Below are 13,036 nucleotides of genomic sequence, written 5' to 3'. Positions count from 1 at the left end.
ATCATATCCATCATTTTTAATTTGTACATAAGGAACACACTGTGATCATGAAACCATCTGGTGGACCTTGGATGATCCTCAGAGGTGGTTGGTGGAAATGTCTAAGGAAACAGGAGTAAAACCTTGAACTCATTTAAACCTGGGTGTGCCTGAAAAGATCAAACATTTATAAAACAATTCTCCCCAATTTCATCTCGTAGTGGAATTTACTGAGCGGTTTTTTTTAAAACACCATTTAAAAATGTAGCTTTAAAAGGGAGGAACTATATTGTTGAGGAAACACCAGACACACTACAGCACAGAAAGAGAGTGCTGAGTGTGCAGAAATAAAAACCTAAATTAAAGCTACGGCATTAAACAACAGCATTTTAATTACGCACAATCAAAATTTTACTAAAATTCCAAGATATATGACAATAATAATTGCTATTAAAATATACTTAAAAGGGCAAAGGAGAGATATAAATAGTAATACATTTCCCAAAAGTTATTTTTTAACCACCATTTATACCACAGAATAATATATTTTGTCCTCAGCAGTGTTTAATAAGTGTTCAGTGTGACTGCTAAATTCAAGCCTTTCGATTATTTGATTTTTAATTTAATTATAAGAGCTGAATTATGCCATTCGAAATTGTGACAGTACATTCAGAGTGACACATGCAGGTATGGGAGAAATACACTCATTCCTCAGATAACAGGATTATTTTTTCTTTGAAATCACTGTTGGGTGAACTCCCATTGTGGGGAGCAATTAATAACCATTATTTCTTATGGAAAAAAGTTATTGTACATAATATGTCCCCAAAAATAAAATACCAAACTCAAAGGTATATCTGTGCCTGATAATAATACAACCAACTAATTTTATAATATTTGTAGGAAAATTATTTCTATCTTGTCTTTTATTTTCATTCATCCATTATTGGTCACTCTGGTTGGAGACACTGGAAATTTTGTTCACTGATAATACAATGATATAAAAAGTTATCTGATGTAAAAAGTCACAAGATCCCTGTCTGCTATGTCTTTACTCTGCAAAGCAGGTGGACATGAGGCCATTAGAGGTGCTGTGTAACACTACTAATGAATGTTTGATCCCACTTAATGCCATACTGTTTATTAAATAAGGTACTTTTCCTGAATTACTCTTAAGAATTACCCAGCTGTATAAATAAACCTCTAATGGCCTTGTGTTCACCTGCTTTGCAGAGTAAATAATTGTAAGTAGCTTCCATTGTGAGCTGCCTGGTAGAAAAGCATCAGTGAAATGAATGAATAATAGCAACGAATCTGCCATTTAATTGGAGATATTATATATAACCTAATCTTGGGTTGTGATTGCTTGAGAATGTCAATATGATGTTAAGTACATGCAGTAATTGGTTTTGTTATGGAAGAAGCAGTGGCCATGTGCTTTGAAAGACAGAGTGGAGAGTGAATAAATACTGTAAATGTTGTGGCAGTAAAATGCTCATGTAACCAGGCAAAAATGCTGCTGTACTGAACAGCATTTGTAGGCATTACAAAGTAGAGTACAATCATGGCAATTAACATCCATAATTCATATATAGCTATGATTTGTGAAAAAAATGTTCTTTCAAAGAGCATCCTGAGGCATAATCTGTGTTTGTAAAAGACCAAGGGAACTGCAATGGGAGAGAAATAGATGTCTTAAAAAGGACTGAAAGAGAACAGCGAGGGTGGATATGGCAGGGGCTCGCCGGATGACGCTATGGACTGTAGATGCTCTGCTGACGGCGCCTAGCCGACCTCATCTTCTCAAAGCGCGACTCCATCTCCTCCAGCACCTTGGGCGTGTATCTCACCACGAGCTTGACCGTGCTGTGTGCTGCTTTGAGGAGCTCCACAGCCTTCTCGTGGTGCTCACCCTCCACGCTCTGGGTGAGAGATGGGACACACACACACACACGTACACCCAACTGCATTTCAGAGCAGCTGCTGCAGATTACATTATCCTGGATAGTAAAATGCTTTAAATATTTCTGGAAATTGGCAACAAGACTGATATCTGATGTGAGCGCCATGAAAAAATAATGATCCAATAATAAGCATGAAAAATTTTTGCCAGTTTCTTCTACAAAAAACAGGTCTAATTTGGGAAAAATACAATTTTTTTTTCCCCCCACATAAAATATACCTAGATAAGAGTGAAAAGAATTTGGGATAATAAAACTTAATGAATGGTTTTTGCAAATCTAAATTGTCACTGTTTTCAGTTTTGAAAAATGTTCCTGATATGCTCAAAGGATACCTGTTTCGAGCCCTAGATGGTCTCGAGTAACTGTAGTGGTGCCATGTAAGTGTGCTCACCACTCCGTTGACAGACAGCAGTTGATCCCCCCGCTTCAGTCCACCATGCCGGTCGGCAACGCCCCCGGGGATGATGCGCGAGATGTAGATGGGGGAGCTCTGCTCCTTGCCCCCCATGATGTTGAACCCCAGGCCCTCCTCTGTCTTGGGCAGTTCTACAACGCGAGGGTGAGAATGGCCCTCGCTGGCCGCAAATGCTGCCACTGTGGCCTGGTGGGGGAAACGGCACATTCAGAAAGTCATTTTGGTTTTCACAGGGCAGCAGGTGGCGTAATGGTTAGAGCAGTAGTTACAGCTAGCACCTTTGGACCTGAAGGACCCCAGGTTTGAATTCCACCCCTTGCTGAAGTACCCTTCGTCAAGATACTCACCCTGAAATACTTCAGTAAAATTACCCACCTGTACAAATGGGTATCATTGTAAGTAGCTTAGAACTAAAGTGAAACATCTCTAGAGATGGTGCTGCCCAACAAGTATACATCCCAACAGAAGGATGGATATCAGTCTGGTTTCAAACTTGATCACTCCACTGAGACAGCCCTTCTGGTGGAGTTTGATGCTCTCCAATCTGCTAGAGCTGCCTCTCTCTCCTTGGTCCTCATCCTCCTCGATCTGTCTGCAACATTTGACACTGTCAACCACCGGATTCTACTCTCCTCTCTTAGTCATATTGGGATTAAAGGAGCGGCACTAAGATGGTTTGAGTCCTACCTATCTGACAAATCCTATCAAGTAGTCTGTCAGAGCTCTTGTTCTTCTCCTCTGCCTCTTTCAACCAGTGTCCTGCAGGGCTCGATACTAGGTCCTGTTCTGTTCTCGATCTACACCTCCTCCCTCAGCCCGGTCATAGCCTCCCATGGATTCAAATACCACTGCTATGCTGATGATACCCAGCTCTTCCTCTCCTTTCCACCTGGAGCATCAGACATTTCCGCACACATTGCTGCCTGCCTGTCGGGCATCTCTTCATGGATCCATCCCTACCTCACAACTGACTCTGCCCAACTACTTGTCCAGGCCATGGTGACATCCTCTCTGGACTACTGTACCTCTCTCCTGTGTGGCTCCCGCTACTGCCATCAAACCTCTGCAGCTGCTGCATGAGTTGTGCTTGATTTGCCAAAGCATTCCCATGTATCTCTTCTACTCATTTCTCTGCACTGGCTTCCTATAGCTGCCTGGATCAAATTCAAGACCCTGGTTATTGTCTACATATGCATCAATAGAACTGCTCCCAGATGTTTACAGGACTTGATCAACCGGTACACCCCAACCAGACTCTTTCGCTCATCTACTTCTGCTCGATTGGTGGTCCCGCGTACGAAAAGTAAAGCATGGAGGTTCTCGGTTCTGGCTCCGTTGTGGTGGAACGACCTTCCCCTCTCACTCAGAACTGCAGAAACGCTGTCTACATTTAAGAAGGGTCTGAAAACTCACCTTTTCCGGACCCATTTCGCCCAAGATTTCTCCAGCTCGTGTACGGTGTAACTTCATGATCATCCCCAGATAAGCCTTTACACAGCTGCTACTCCGGCATTGTATGTGAATGTTTGTTTGTGTACCTTACTATATATATATAAAAAAATTGTAGTAGGTTATCAGGATTCGTCTATCCTGCGTTTTATGCACCTACTTGAGCGATGAACATCAGTGCATCAAGTGGAACGTAACAAACTAGGTTTTCTTAAGGGTCACATGTCTGCAGCCATGTCTCTTTCTCTTAATGTAATGTACAACTTGTATCTTTGCTGAGATGTACGTCGCTTTAGAGAAAAGCGTCTGCTAAATGAATAAATGCAAATGTAATTGGCACCTGCTTACCATCTGCAGCCTGCACCTGACGCTGAGTAATGGCACCCCGTCTCCTGCTATACAACATGCGTTCAAAAACATTTTACCTTAAGAACAAATTACTTAATTAGTTTTCTATAATTCTCATGATAAATTAGTATTTTTTTTCCTCACCTCAGCAAGATCATTACACCGCTCCTCCTCAGGCCCTCGACTGTCTCATCCACATGGGCTCCCAAACCTAAAGCTTGTCACTTTTGGCCCAGATATAGTGGAATAGACTCCCTCTGTCCCTCAGAGCTGTTAAATCTGACAAGAAGATTCTCAAAACATCTTTCTGACCCATTTACCTCCCAAACTCCTGACAGCTTTGTAAATTTGTCAGACAATCGGATATGGTTATCTTCATTTTTGATATGAATTGCACTTTTATAAGCAGAAGCCTGAGTGATGTGTGTCAACCCAATCCTGAGTTTGTATCTACAGCTCTTCATCTGTTCTCGAATGTGCTTTTATTTTCCCCGAGTTGCATGCAACTTTGGAGGAAAGCATTTGCAAAATTAATAAAAGTAAATGTACTATAAATGTCATCAGGCTGCTGTTTAGAGGATGAGATTGCAGAGTGTGATCATTCCACCTGAGATGTTTGCAGCCCAAGAACATGCCCAGCCCAAGACCCTGGATTTTTCTAACCAACTTCTTGGTGCTACAAGAAGCTGTCCATCACTGTCATGGCTGCAGAGCTCCCCCTGTGGATTCTCCCTGCATGGAATCTCTTCTACTTTTCACTTTTCAGCCAACCCTGCTGCCCTGAGATCCATGAAGGCAAGCCCATCATTCACACTGCATGTCCCCCCTGCTCTGCTTCATCCCTGTGGTGAGTCCTCCTGAGCCAGAACTGTACTTGGGCCAAAGCCAAAGGATGTGGGCTGTCTTGCATGAGGGCTGCGGAAATGAGAGGCAAAACGTGCTGATGTACTGGTGCGTAGACATGCCCCCGGGCTCCGCTGCCCAAACCCTCAGCCGTGCCCAAATACCGGAACATATGTCCACGATGGCTCGACCGCCCTGCGGGCTGGGATCAAGGAGGCGGATGGAGAAAACATTTCACATTGTGATGGACATATGGTGCTCAGCTCTCCCGGCAGACGGGCTATTTCATGAAAGGAAGGCAAAAATAAAAACGGAAAATGGAAAAGAAACAAAGCAAAACAATAAACTAATCACCCACTTGGGACAGAGTGGTGACGGGAGCGCATAGCCATTGTGTTTACCTTTGCGGTAGCGTTGGCCCGGACTTCTGGGCTGCTGTTAATGTCCACAGTCTCATACACATGTTCATACACCTACAACAAAACAAAGACACAGAAACAGATAAGAAAGATAAAGGTACCTTAGGCTTTCTCATGACCTGATCTCAGAAGAAGAATTTCACACTGTCCTCCTACAGCGGAGCCTATGGACAGGTATAATTATTGCCCGTTGCAATTCAGCAGTAGGTACAACCAATCATGTGTCATTTAAACACCAAGGCACCATATCTGAGGAGTTCCTTACTTTCTAAAATATAATTCATTTATGACTGCCCATCACAGTCGAAGGACAGTGGTTCACAGAGAAATGGGTCTGACCCAATAGGACTGATGGGAATGTTCTGGATATAACATTTCTGTCCTTGAACCTGCACTTTTCTAAACCTCCACCTCCTAACACAAATGGATCTGTTTATTCTGAAAATACACACACACATTTTCAGAACCGCTTGTCCCATACGGGGTCACGGGGAACCGGAGCCTAACCCGGCAACTCAGGGCGTAAGGCTAGAGGGGGAGGGGACACACCCAGGACGGGACGCCAGTCCGCCGCAAGGCACCCCAAGCGGGACTCGAACCACAGACCCACCGAAGAGCAGGACTGCGGTCCAACCCACTGCGCCACCGCACCCCCTATTCTGAAAATAATGACATTCAAAAGATCCCAGGTTCTGGATGGGTACAAACTAGTTCCTTACACTCTGACGTATGGATGAGTGATCTATTGTAAACAGTGTACAGTACTACCATTGAAAGTCACTTTGGTGAATAAGGTGTGGGCTGATAACACTACATAGAGTTCATTGGAAGTCGCTTTGGAGAAGAGCATCTGATAAGTACACACACACACACATTTTCAGAACCGCTTGTCCCATATGGGGTCGCGGGGAACCGGAGCCTAACCCGGCAACTCAGGGCGTAAGGCCGGAGGGGGAGGGGACACACCCAGGACGGGACGCCAGTCCGTCGCAAGGCACCCCAAGCGGGACTCGAACCCCAGACCCACCGGAAAGCAGGACCGTGGTCCAACCCACTGCGCCACCGCACCCCCTCATCTGATAAGTAAATAAATGTAAATGTACACTGCCAGATACACTACTTACAATGAGTTGCTCATCCATACATCAGTGAAACACTCTCTGTGGACTGTGAGAGAAAAGTGGAGCACCCATAGGAAACTCACGCAGACACAGGAAGAACATGCAAACTCCGAACTGACTGAGCAGGGCTCAAACCCATATCTCATACGACCCAGGCGCTATGAGACAGCAGCGCTACTTGCTGCGCCCCTTTTCAATTCAATTCAGTTTATTTTTGTGGTGTGTTCTTCTCACACAGTGACAGAGCGCTGAGCAAAGGGATAAGACAAATAAAGAGATAAGATAGTTGACTACATGCTAGAGTACTACATTATCCATGCAATTATTAAAGCTGTAAGTAAGCCTACTGGCCATGGAGGAAAGGAACAAAAAACTCCCAGCTGAAAGTCAAGGGAGCAAAAACCACTGGGGGTCCAAGTGCCAGTGGCTGCCCACTCCTCCTGGGTGTTTTAGATTAAAAAAGACGTTTAAGTCAATTAACAACTAATAATAACATTGTAGATGAGTGTTAACTTGATGTCCTAGTTCACATAGGCCCTTCACTACACACACACGCACACACACACGCACATACACACACACATTTACAGTATATATGAACAATGGTAAGCTGAAATGTGTCCACAGTAATTTGTTTTCATTACTGTGTGGATACTTTCTGACTTTTATGTTTGTGTGTATATACAGAGTATATCAGTGCAACTAACTTCAGTAGAAATACTTTTTGGACTTGTACTGTCTATGTATGTTTACATATATATTTACAACTAACTGCACTAAAAATACTTTTTGAATATAAGCTGACCTCTTGGGCTCTAACATCCACTTTAAAAGATAATTTTTCTGACGACCTTTTTTCCTGCCTAACACTCACATGTACAGTACTTTGAGATTGCTGTGGTATTACACACACACACACACACACACCAGAGACAGAAACCACTTGTCCCGAGCAGGGTCACGGCGAGTCAGAGCCTAACCTGGCAACACAGGGTGTAAGGCGTGAAGCTGGAGGGGGAGGGGACACACCCAGAATGGGGCGCCAGTCCGTCACAGGGCATCCCAAGCGGCACTGGAACCCCTGACCCACCAGAGAGCAGGCACAGGCCAAACCTTTCTGCACCACCGTGTCCCCCACCCACATGCCCCCCTTTGTGGTATTACAGAATGTGCTAAAATAGAGAGTGTAAATGCTATGTACAGTGGGTAGATAATCTCACAGATTGTGTTGGCTGTGCATGTCCACAGGTTCTCGGGGTAGGTGTGCCACACGGCTCCGCTCACCTCTCGCACAGCATTGCAGAACTCGCTTTGAAGGACTCTCTGCAGTGCTTGCAGCTTCTGAGGGGGCAGCTCTCCGGTCCGCTGTAGCTTGTCCAGCAGCTCGATGGCCCGGGAGATGTCTGCAGAACACAAGGTGCCATATTACCACTGCAAGCGCATCACATTTACGTTTTTATTCCCCTACTGATGGTGCCATAAATACTTTAGTGATCTACCGTTTCTCACACTTTAAAAATCGACTGTATGAGTACAGCTATTTTCACAAACCACAATGATTCCCTATATCTGACTTTTTGCCAAAGTTGCAGAGCCACTTGAAAAAGAAAAACAAGTAAAACGTAATTAATGCAAATGATTAACGAATACATTTATCTGGCACTTTTCTCCAAAGTAACTGAGAATTATTTACCCATTGATACAGCTGGGTAATTTTAAAGTAAGTTCTTTGCCCAAAGGTATTACACCTAGAGGAAGGAACCAAACCTGTGGCTCCAAAGGCACCAGTCTAACCAGTATACTACCAGCTGTCCTACTATTAAGATAAATAAATAAACGGCACAGGATGCTCTAAGAAAGGAGACCACGGACAACTAACACATGGATGCTGGGTCAAATCAGTCCAGAACTCTGATCAGAAGAGTGGATAAGACAGGGATTATCATACTTTGGACATGTCATGAGAAAATCTGATTTTCTCATAAAGACTGTAATGCTAGGGAAAGTTGAAAGAAAAAAGAAAGACTGACCAGCAGCAACTAGAGGGATGAATTAAGTCACAACTACAATAAACATACCTGTTAATACTAAGGACACAAGTGGGGGACAGAACATTCTGAAGGCATTCTTTTTATAACCTATATGGAAGTGTAAGTGAAAATGAAAACTGTGTATAACCATCAGTGATTCAACCATTTATATGGTGGAGTACTATGTTCAGGATAAATACCTTCATCAAGACTACTGCAGCAGGAGCAGGTATTTGAAGTGAAGAGCTTCAGACTGCAAGGCGCCATACCCAACTACCCCGCCACCTGCTACACCAGGTAGCTTGCTTAAACAACAGCTCTTTGACAGAAGATAAAGATTAGTGAACACGGTAGTCTATAACTGGTAAAACTGCTGTGTTAAAATCCTAACGATCACACACGAAGTACATAAGGTCAGCCGCAATCTCTGTACTTATCCCTGTAAAAACTCCATAAAAAAAGAAAGTATAATGGTCTTTGTATTCAAAATCAGGCAAATTAGCCTTCATCATTTTGAAACCCTTGCTGCTCAATCAAAGTTTTAAATTAAAAAATGATTGTAGCCATCTACTAATTAGAAACAATAAATGGAGTTTTACCTCATTGAAGACTTACATTCATTATAAATGGTTTAACACTTTCCATGTTCTATGTATATATAAATGTTCAATCCGTTGCTTGATATGTAAGTATATTTAACAATAAAAAAATAAAATCTAGGTGTGATTCAAGCCCACATGCAACAACAAAGTAACATTAAAACCTCAGTACCCTTGCTACATATGTGTATGTATACATACACATATTATAATAAAGAGAATTAAAATTCTCTTTGTTGCTTACCAGGTAATTAAATGTTACTGGTAAATTTAAAGAAATGACTGAGAAATCCAAACTTCTGCATAAAAAAACTCCAGAATAAAAGGATAGAAATGTCAAAATGTTTTCCTCTTCACGTTACCCCTAACTAACTAACATATTTTGACAGTGCCCTTTTTTAAACAAATAGTTCATTGAAAAACATGCTTCACTTCCCACTCAGCAATGCATTTTATTCTTACAATTTGCCCATGGGCCTGCTGACTTTTGCTCTGGCCACAAAAGGCAAGGTAATTTGTACGACGGAAATAATGGCACACAGTGAACAGAGAAAATGCCTTCTTGCTTTATCAGATTTCACATGTCACTGAAAATTTTCCTTTCATTAGTACAAATGTTCTGTATCACTCTTTGTTGAGCTACATTCTGTTCCAGCACTACCCATGACTCACAGCCTGTCTGTCTAAATATACTCTGCAAGGAATAGGCCCCTCTATTTTATTTTTTTAAAGGCTCTGCAATGTTACAATATGTTCATGATGTTCCACAATTATAACCGCTCTATAAAATTCATAGTGTTACATGATGAATTTGTTTCAGATGCAAATTCAGAAAACTATATACACTATTATGCCTCCTCAATGCTATATATAGCCTGAAATGTGTTTTCCCACCTTCCTACAAAGTCCAGATTCACATTATCAGTGGCTATGAGACTAGTAAATATAGGGATGTCCATCTTGGTCATTTTAGAAGACCCCTATGGATGGGTCCATGAACATAATTCCAGAAATCGAGGATACGGGTTGCCTACGTATTGCCATGTCTTTATGCTTTTATTTATTTTATTTAAAAAAACATTCAAACAACACCAACTCAGACAGACAATTCACAGCCACAACTCCACCATCAACGATAAACACATCAATAAACCCAGTTCAAGACCAAACCCATCTATTAATCTTAACTTTAAATTCTGTGTAACTACATAGACCAATCAGCTGTCAGTTAGTGCATTAGCTCTTCTATGAGCCAATCACCTGTCAACCAGTATGACGGCTTTTATAGGAGCCAATCAGCTGCCAATCAGGCTTACCACAACGTTAGGAGCCAATCAGCTCTTAGTCATTGTGATAGCTCTCCTACCAGCCAATCATCTCTTAAAAAAAAATGACCCATCTCCTAGTAACCAATCAGGTCGCGGTGCGACAGAACGCGTGACGGCACCGTTCGTGACCCTCAGCTCTGGATTACAAATTCACTTTAACTCTATCAAACAGGACAAATTAAAAAAAAGGCCAATGAATTTCATACAAAGACTAAAAACTCCCAGTTATGTGATATAACAATTTGCACGATTGTCTGAACGGAATGTCGTACATGCACACATCATCAATGATCAAAAATGAACATAAATCGTTAATTTAAAAGCAAAAAAAAAAAAAATCAAAGAACCAGTTTACACAGCAGCCTTAGCCTTTGTTCTCACACTTCAAACTAAGACAGGAATGTAAATAAAGGCATTCTGAATGCATATTTTAAGTACACGAATACAGATACATACACCGCCCGTTTATAGAAATTGTGACCTACGTTTTCGTAACGTGAAGAATAGAATCGACCGTTTTATCCCGTTCCGTTACACACAGGAAACGCGTTCGGAAACACGCGGTATCAACGTTTCATTTCACCACACAAAATTAACAATTTCTCAGGCGAACAAAGTATTTATACAGAAATCCGACACACAGCGCGGATTCGCAAGACGCAGTTTTTCCAGAGAGGCTGATTTATCCAAAATAGACCAGTAAGAACCGGGGATCCAAAGAACACGAGCCCGTGTAAAAAGAAAAAAAAAAAAACACGCATACGATTACCAACATGATTATACACGTCCACTGTTAAACACCCGTGTGAAACATCCTCCACTTGTAAGACCTGCTGCAGGGCTCCGCAAATGCCTATATAATTTATAGCATGAAAACCTAGCGGTTTGGCCAAGCCTCATCATCAGCCAGCATTTAACGAATCGGGAGATCATTCCGAGGTCCTCCACACCAAAACATCCATCCGTCCATCCATGATCTTTACCTCTTTCCAGGTGGACAGATTCCCCCAGTGAAGCCATATTTGCTCGTGTCTCTCCTCCGAACGGCTGACAGAAGAAAGCCCGTCCTCTCACAGCGGCGGGGACATCGCTGCGCTCCTCCAGCCTCCGCTACTGTTGGAGAGGCTCCTCTGCTGGTGGGAGAGCCCATTGCTGCAGTCCTGATCTCCTGTGCAACGTGGAATGTACAGCATCACTCCTAAAATTAAGCAATCGATTCCCTTTCGGTGCAAAAATCTGGAGATTCATTCATTCATTCATTCATTCACAGGCTGCTGCAATTATTTCAAACACTCTCTGTGCGCACTGTAGAAATCGCCTAGTAGATAGTCATAAGTATTGGGACATGATGAAATATTATAGATGAAGAACGGGAACAGAGGTTACTGAGCTTTAGATTTTTCCAGACACCAGCAGCAGTAAAGCTGATTTAGAAGAACTGCATGTTGAAAAGCAGACCCTAAAGTGAGTCTTTGTGATTTGACGTTTTTATTGATGTCTTTCTGGAATGTAATCTTCCTTAGGCCTGGTGCAATGAAAAAAACGACCTCAGCTTAAACTAGGTAGAACAAAATGTTTGTTTTCACTGGAGTTTTGTGCATAGGCTATATCAGTGTCAGCTGAATTTTGTGTGAATTATTTAGAGGACCAGAGACCATCGAGCCAGCAGTCTTATGAGAAGGAATATATGGAGGGTAAAATGTGCTGATATTGCTCCATAATTTAAATGTCTCTGTCTGAATCACAGTATTCATACCTACCTGTTGACCCTTATCCCCAAACATTTTCAGGCTTTGAAAAGTCACCTCTTGCTCTTTTAACACTTTATATTTCCAGCTGTATCACACACACACATTTTCTGAACTGCTCAGCTTATGTCTTCATAGGTCTATTATCCAGGTGTATTTTTTTTTTACTGTAAACTTGTTAAACATGATGTTTTGGGTTTTCTTGACAGCAGTCATCAACATTTTAGTAAACTTTAACCCAGAGGTCATCTTTTGTTAAATGCCCATCTTACATTAGATTTTTTATAGCAGCTGTACAGTACATAGCTATACTATAAAGTTACCGTAAATTTAAAATAGCATTTATATGTAGCAGTGTAAGGGGGTGCGGTGGCGCAGTGGGTTGAACCACAGTCCTGCTTTCTGGTGGGTCTGGGGTTCGAGTCCCGCTTGGGGTGCCTTGCGACGGACTGGCGTCCCGTCCTGGGTGTGTCCCCTCCCCCTCCGGCCTTACGCCCTGTGTTACTGGATAGGCTCCGGTTCCCCGTGACCCCGTATGGGACCAGCGGTTCTGAAAAAGTGTGTGTGTGTAGCAGCGTTCCATAAACTTTTGCTACCCAGGAGCTGGAAAATCCTGCGGCTATCCAACAGTTATTATTATTCATGTTGCGATACTGCCAATTTTCAGATATAGACAAAGGTGGTGTAAAAAGTATTCAATTTCAAAATGTAATTAATTTCACATAATGGTGTTTGCATGCAATTCAGTGCATTAGTGAGATTAATTTCTGGATTAAGTGTTACAGCAAGACAT

At 42.3% G+C, this 13,036-nt stretch overlaps 1 protein-coding gene across 1 annotated transcript; it reads right to left on the bottom strand.

Annotated features, from left to right (window-relative positions):
• Nucleotides 1-239: 239 nt before the first annotated feature.
• On the bottom strand, nucleotides 240-11,617 carry LOC108939097 (protein lin-7 homolog C-like). The gene is made up of 5 exons (XM_018760230.1): nucleotides 11,479-11,617; nucleotides 7,823-7,941; nucleotides 5,400-5,471; nucleotides 2,335-2,544; nucleotides 240-1,901 (listed from the first exon to the last, which is right to left on the bottom strand). Exons 1-5 carry the CDS (start codon nucleotides 11,513-11,515, stop codon nucleotides 1,734-1,736), a joined length of 606 nt encoding a protein of 201 aa, XP_018615746.1. The 5' UTR covers nucleotides 11,516-11,617; the 3' UTR covers nucleotides 240-1,733.
• Nucleotides 11,618-13,036: the final 1,419 nt, after the last annotated feature.

Source organism: Scleropages formosus, chromosome 2 (assembly GCF_900964775.1).
Source record: "Scleropages formosus chromosome 2, fSclFor1.1, whole genome shotgun sequence".
Classification (NCBI taxonomy): domain Eukaryota; kingdom Metazoa; phylum Chordata; class Actinopteri; order Osteoglossiformes; family Osteoglossidae; genus Scleropages; species Scleropages formosus.
The sequence above is the reverse complement of the archived record's forward strand: the minus strand, read 5'-3'. Positions and strand labels throughout refer to the sequence as shown.

What these genes read in the sequence shown, in the direction of transcription:
- LOC108939097 (XM_018760230.1), bottom strand. Translation starts at nt 11,515, where the DNA reads ATGGCTTCACTGGGGGAATCTGTCCACCTGGAAAGAG. An exon ending in ATCTGTCCACCTGGAAAGAG is followed by an intron (nt 7,942 to 11,478) that starts GTAAAGATCATG and finishes TGTGTTCTGCAG; the next exon opens with ACATCTCCCGGGCCATCGAG. An exon ending in TGCTGTCTGTCAACGGAGTG is followed by an intron (nt 1,902 to 2,334) that starts GTGAGCACACTT and finishes TCTCTCACCCAG; the next exon opens with AGCGTGGAGGGTGAGCACCA.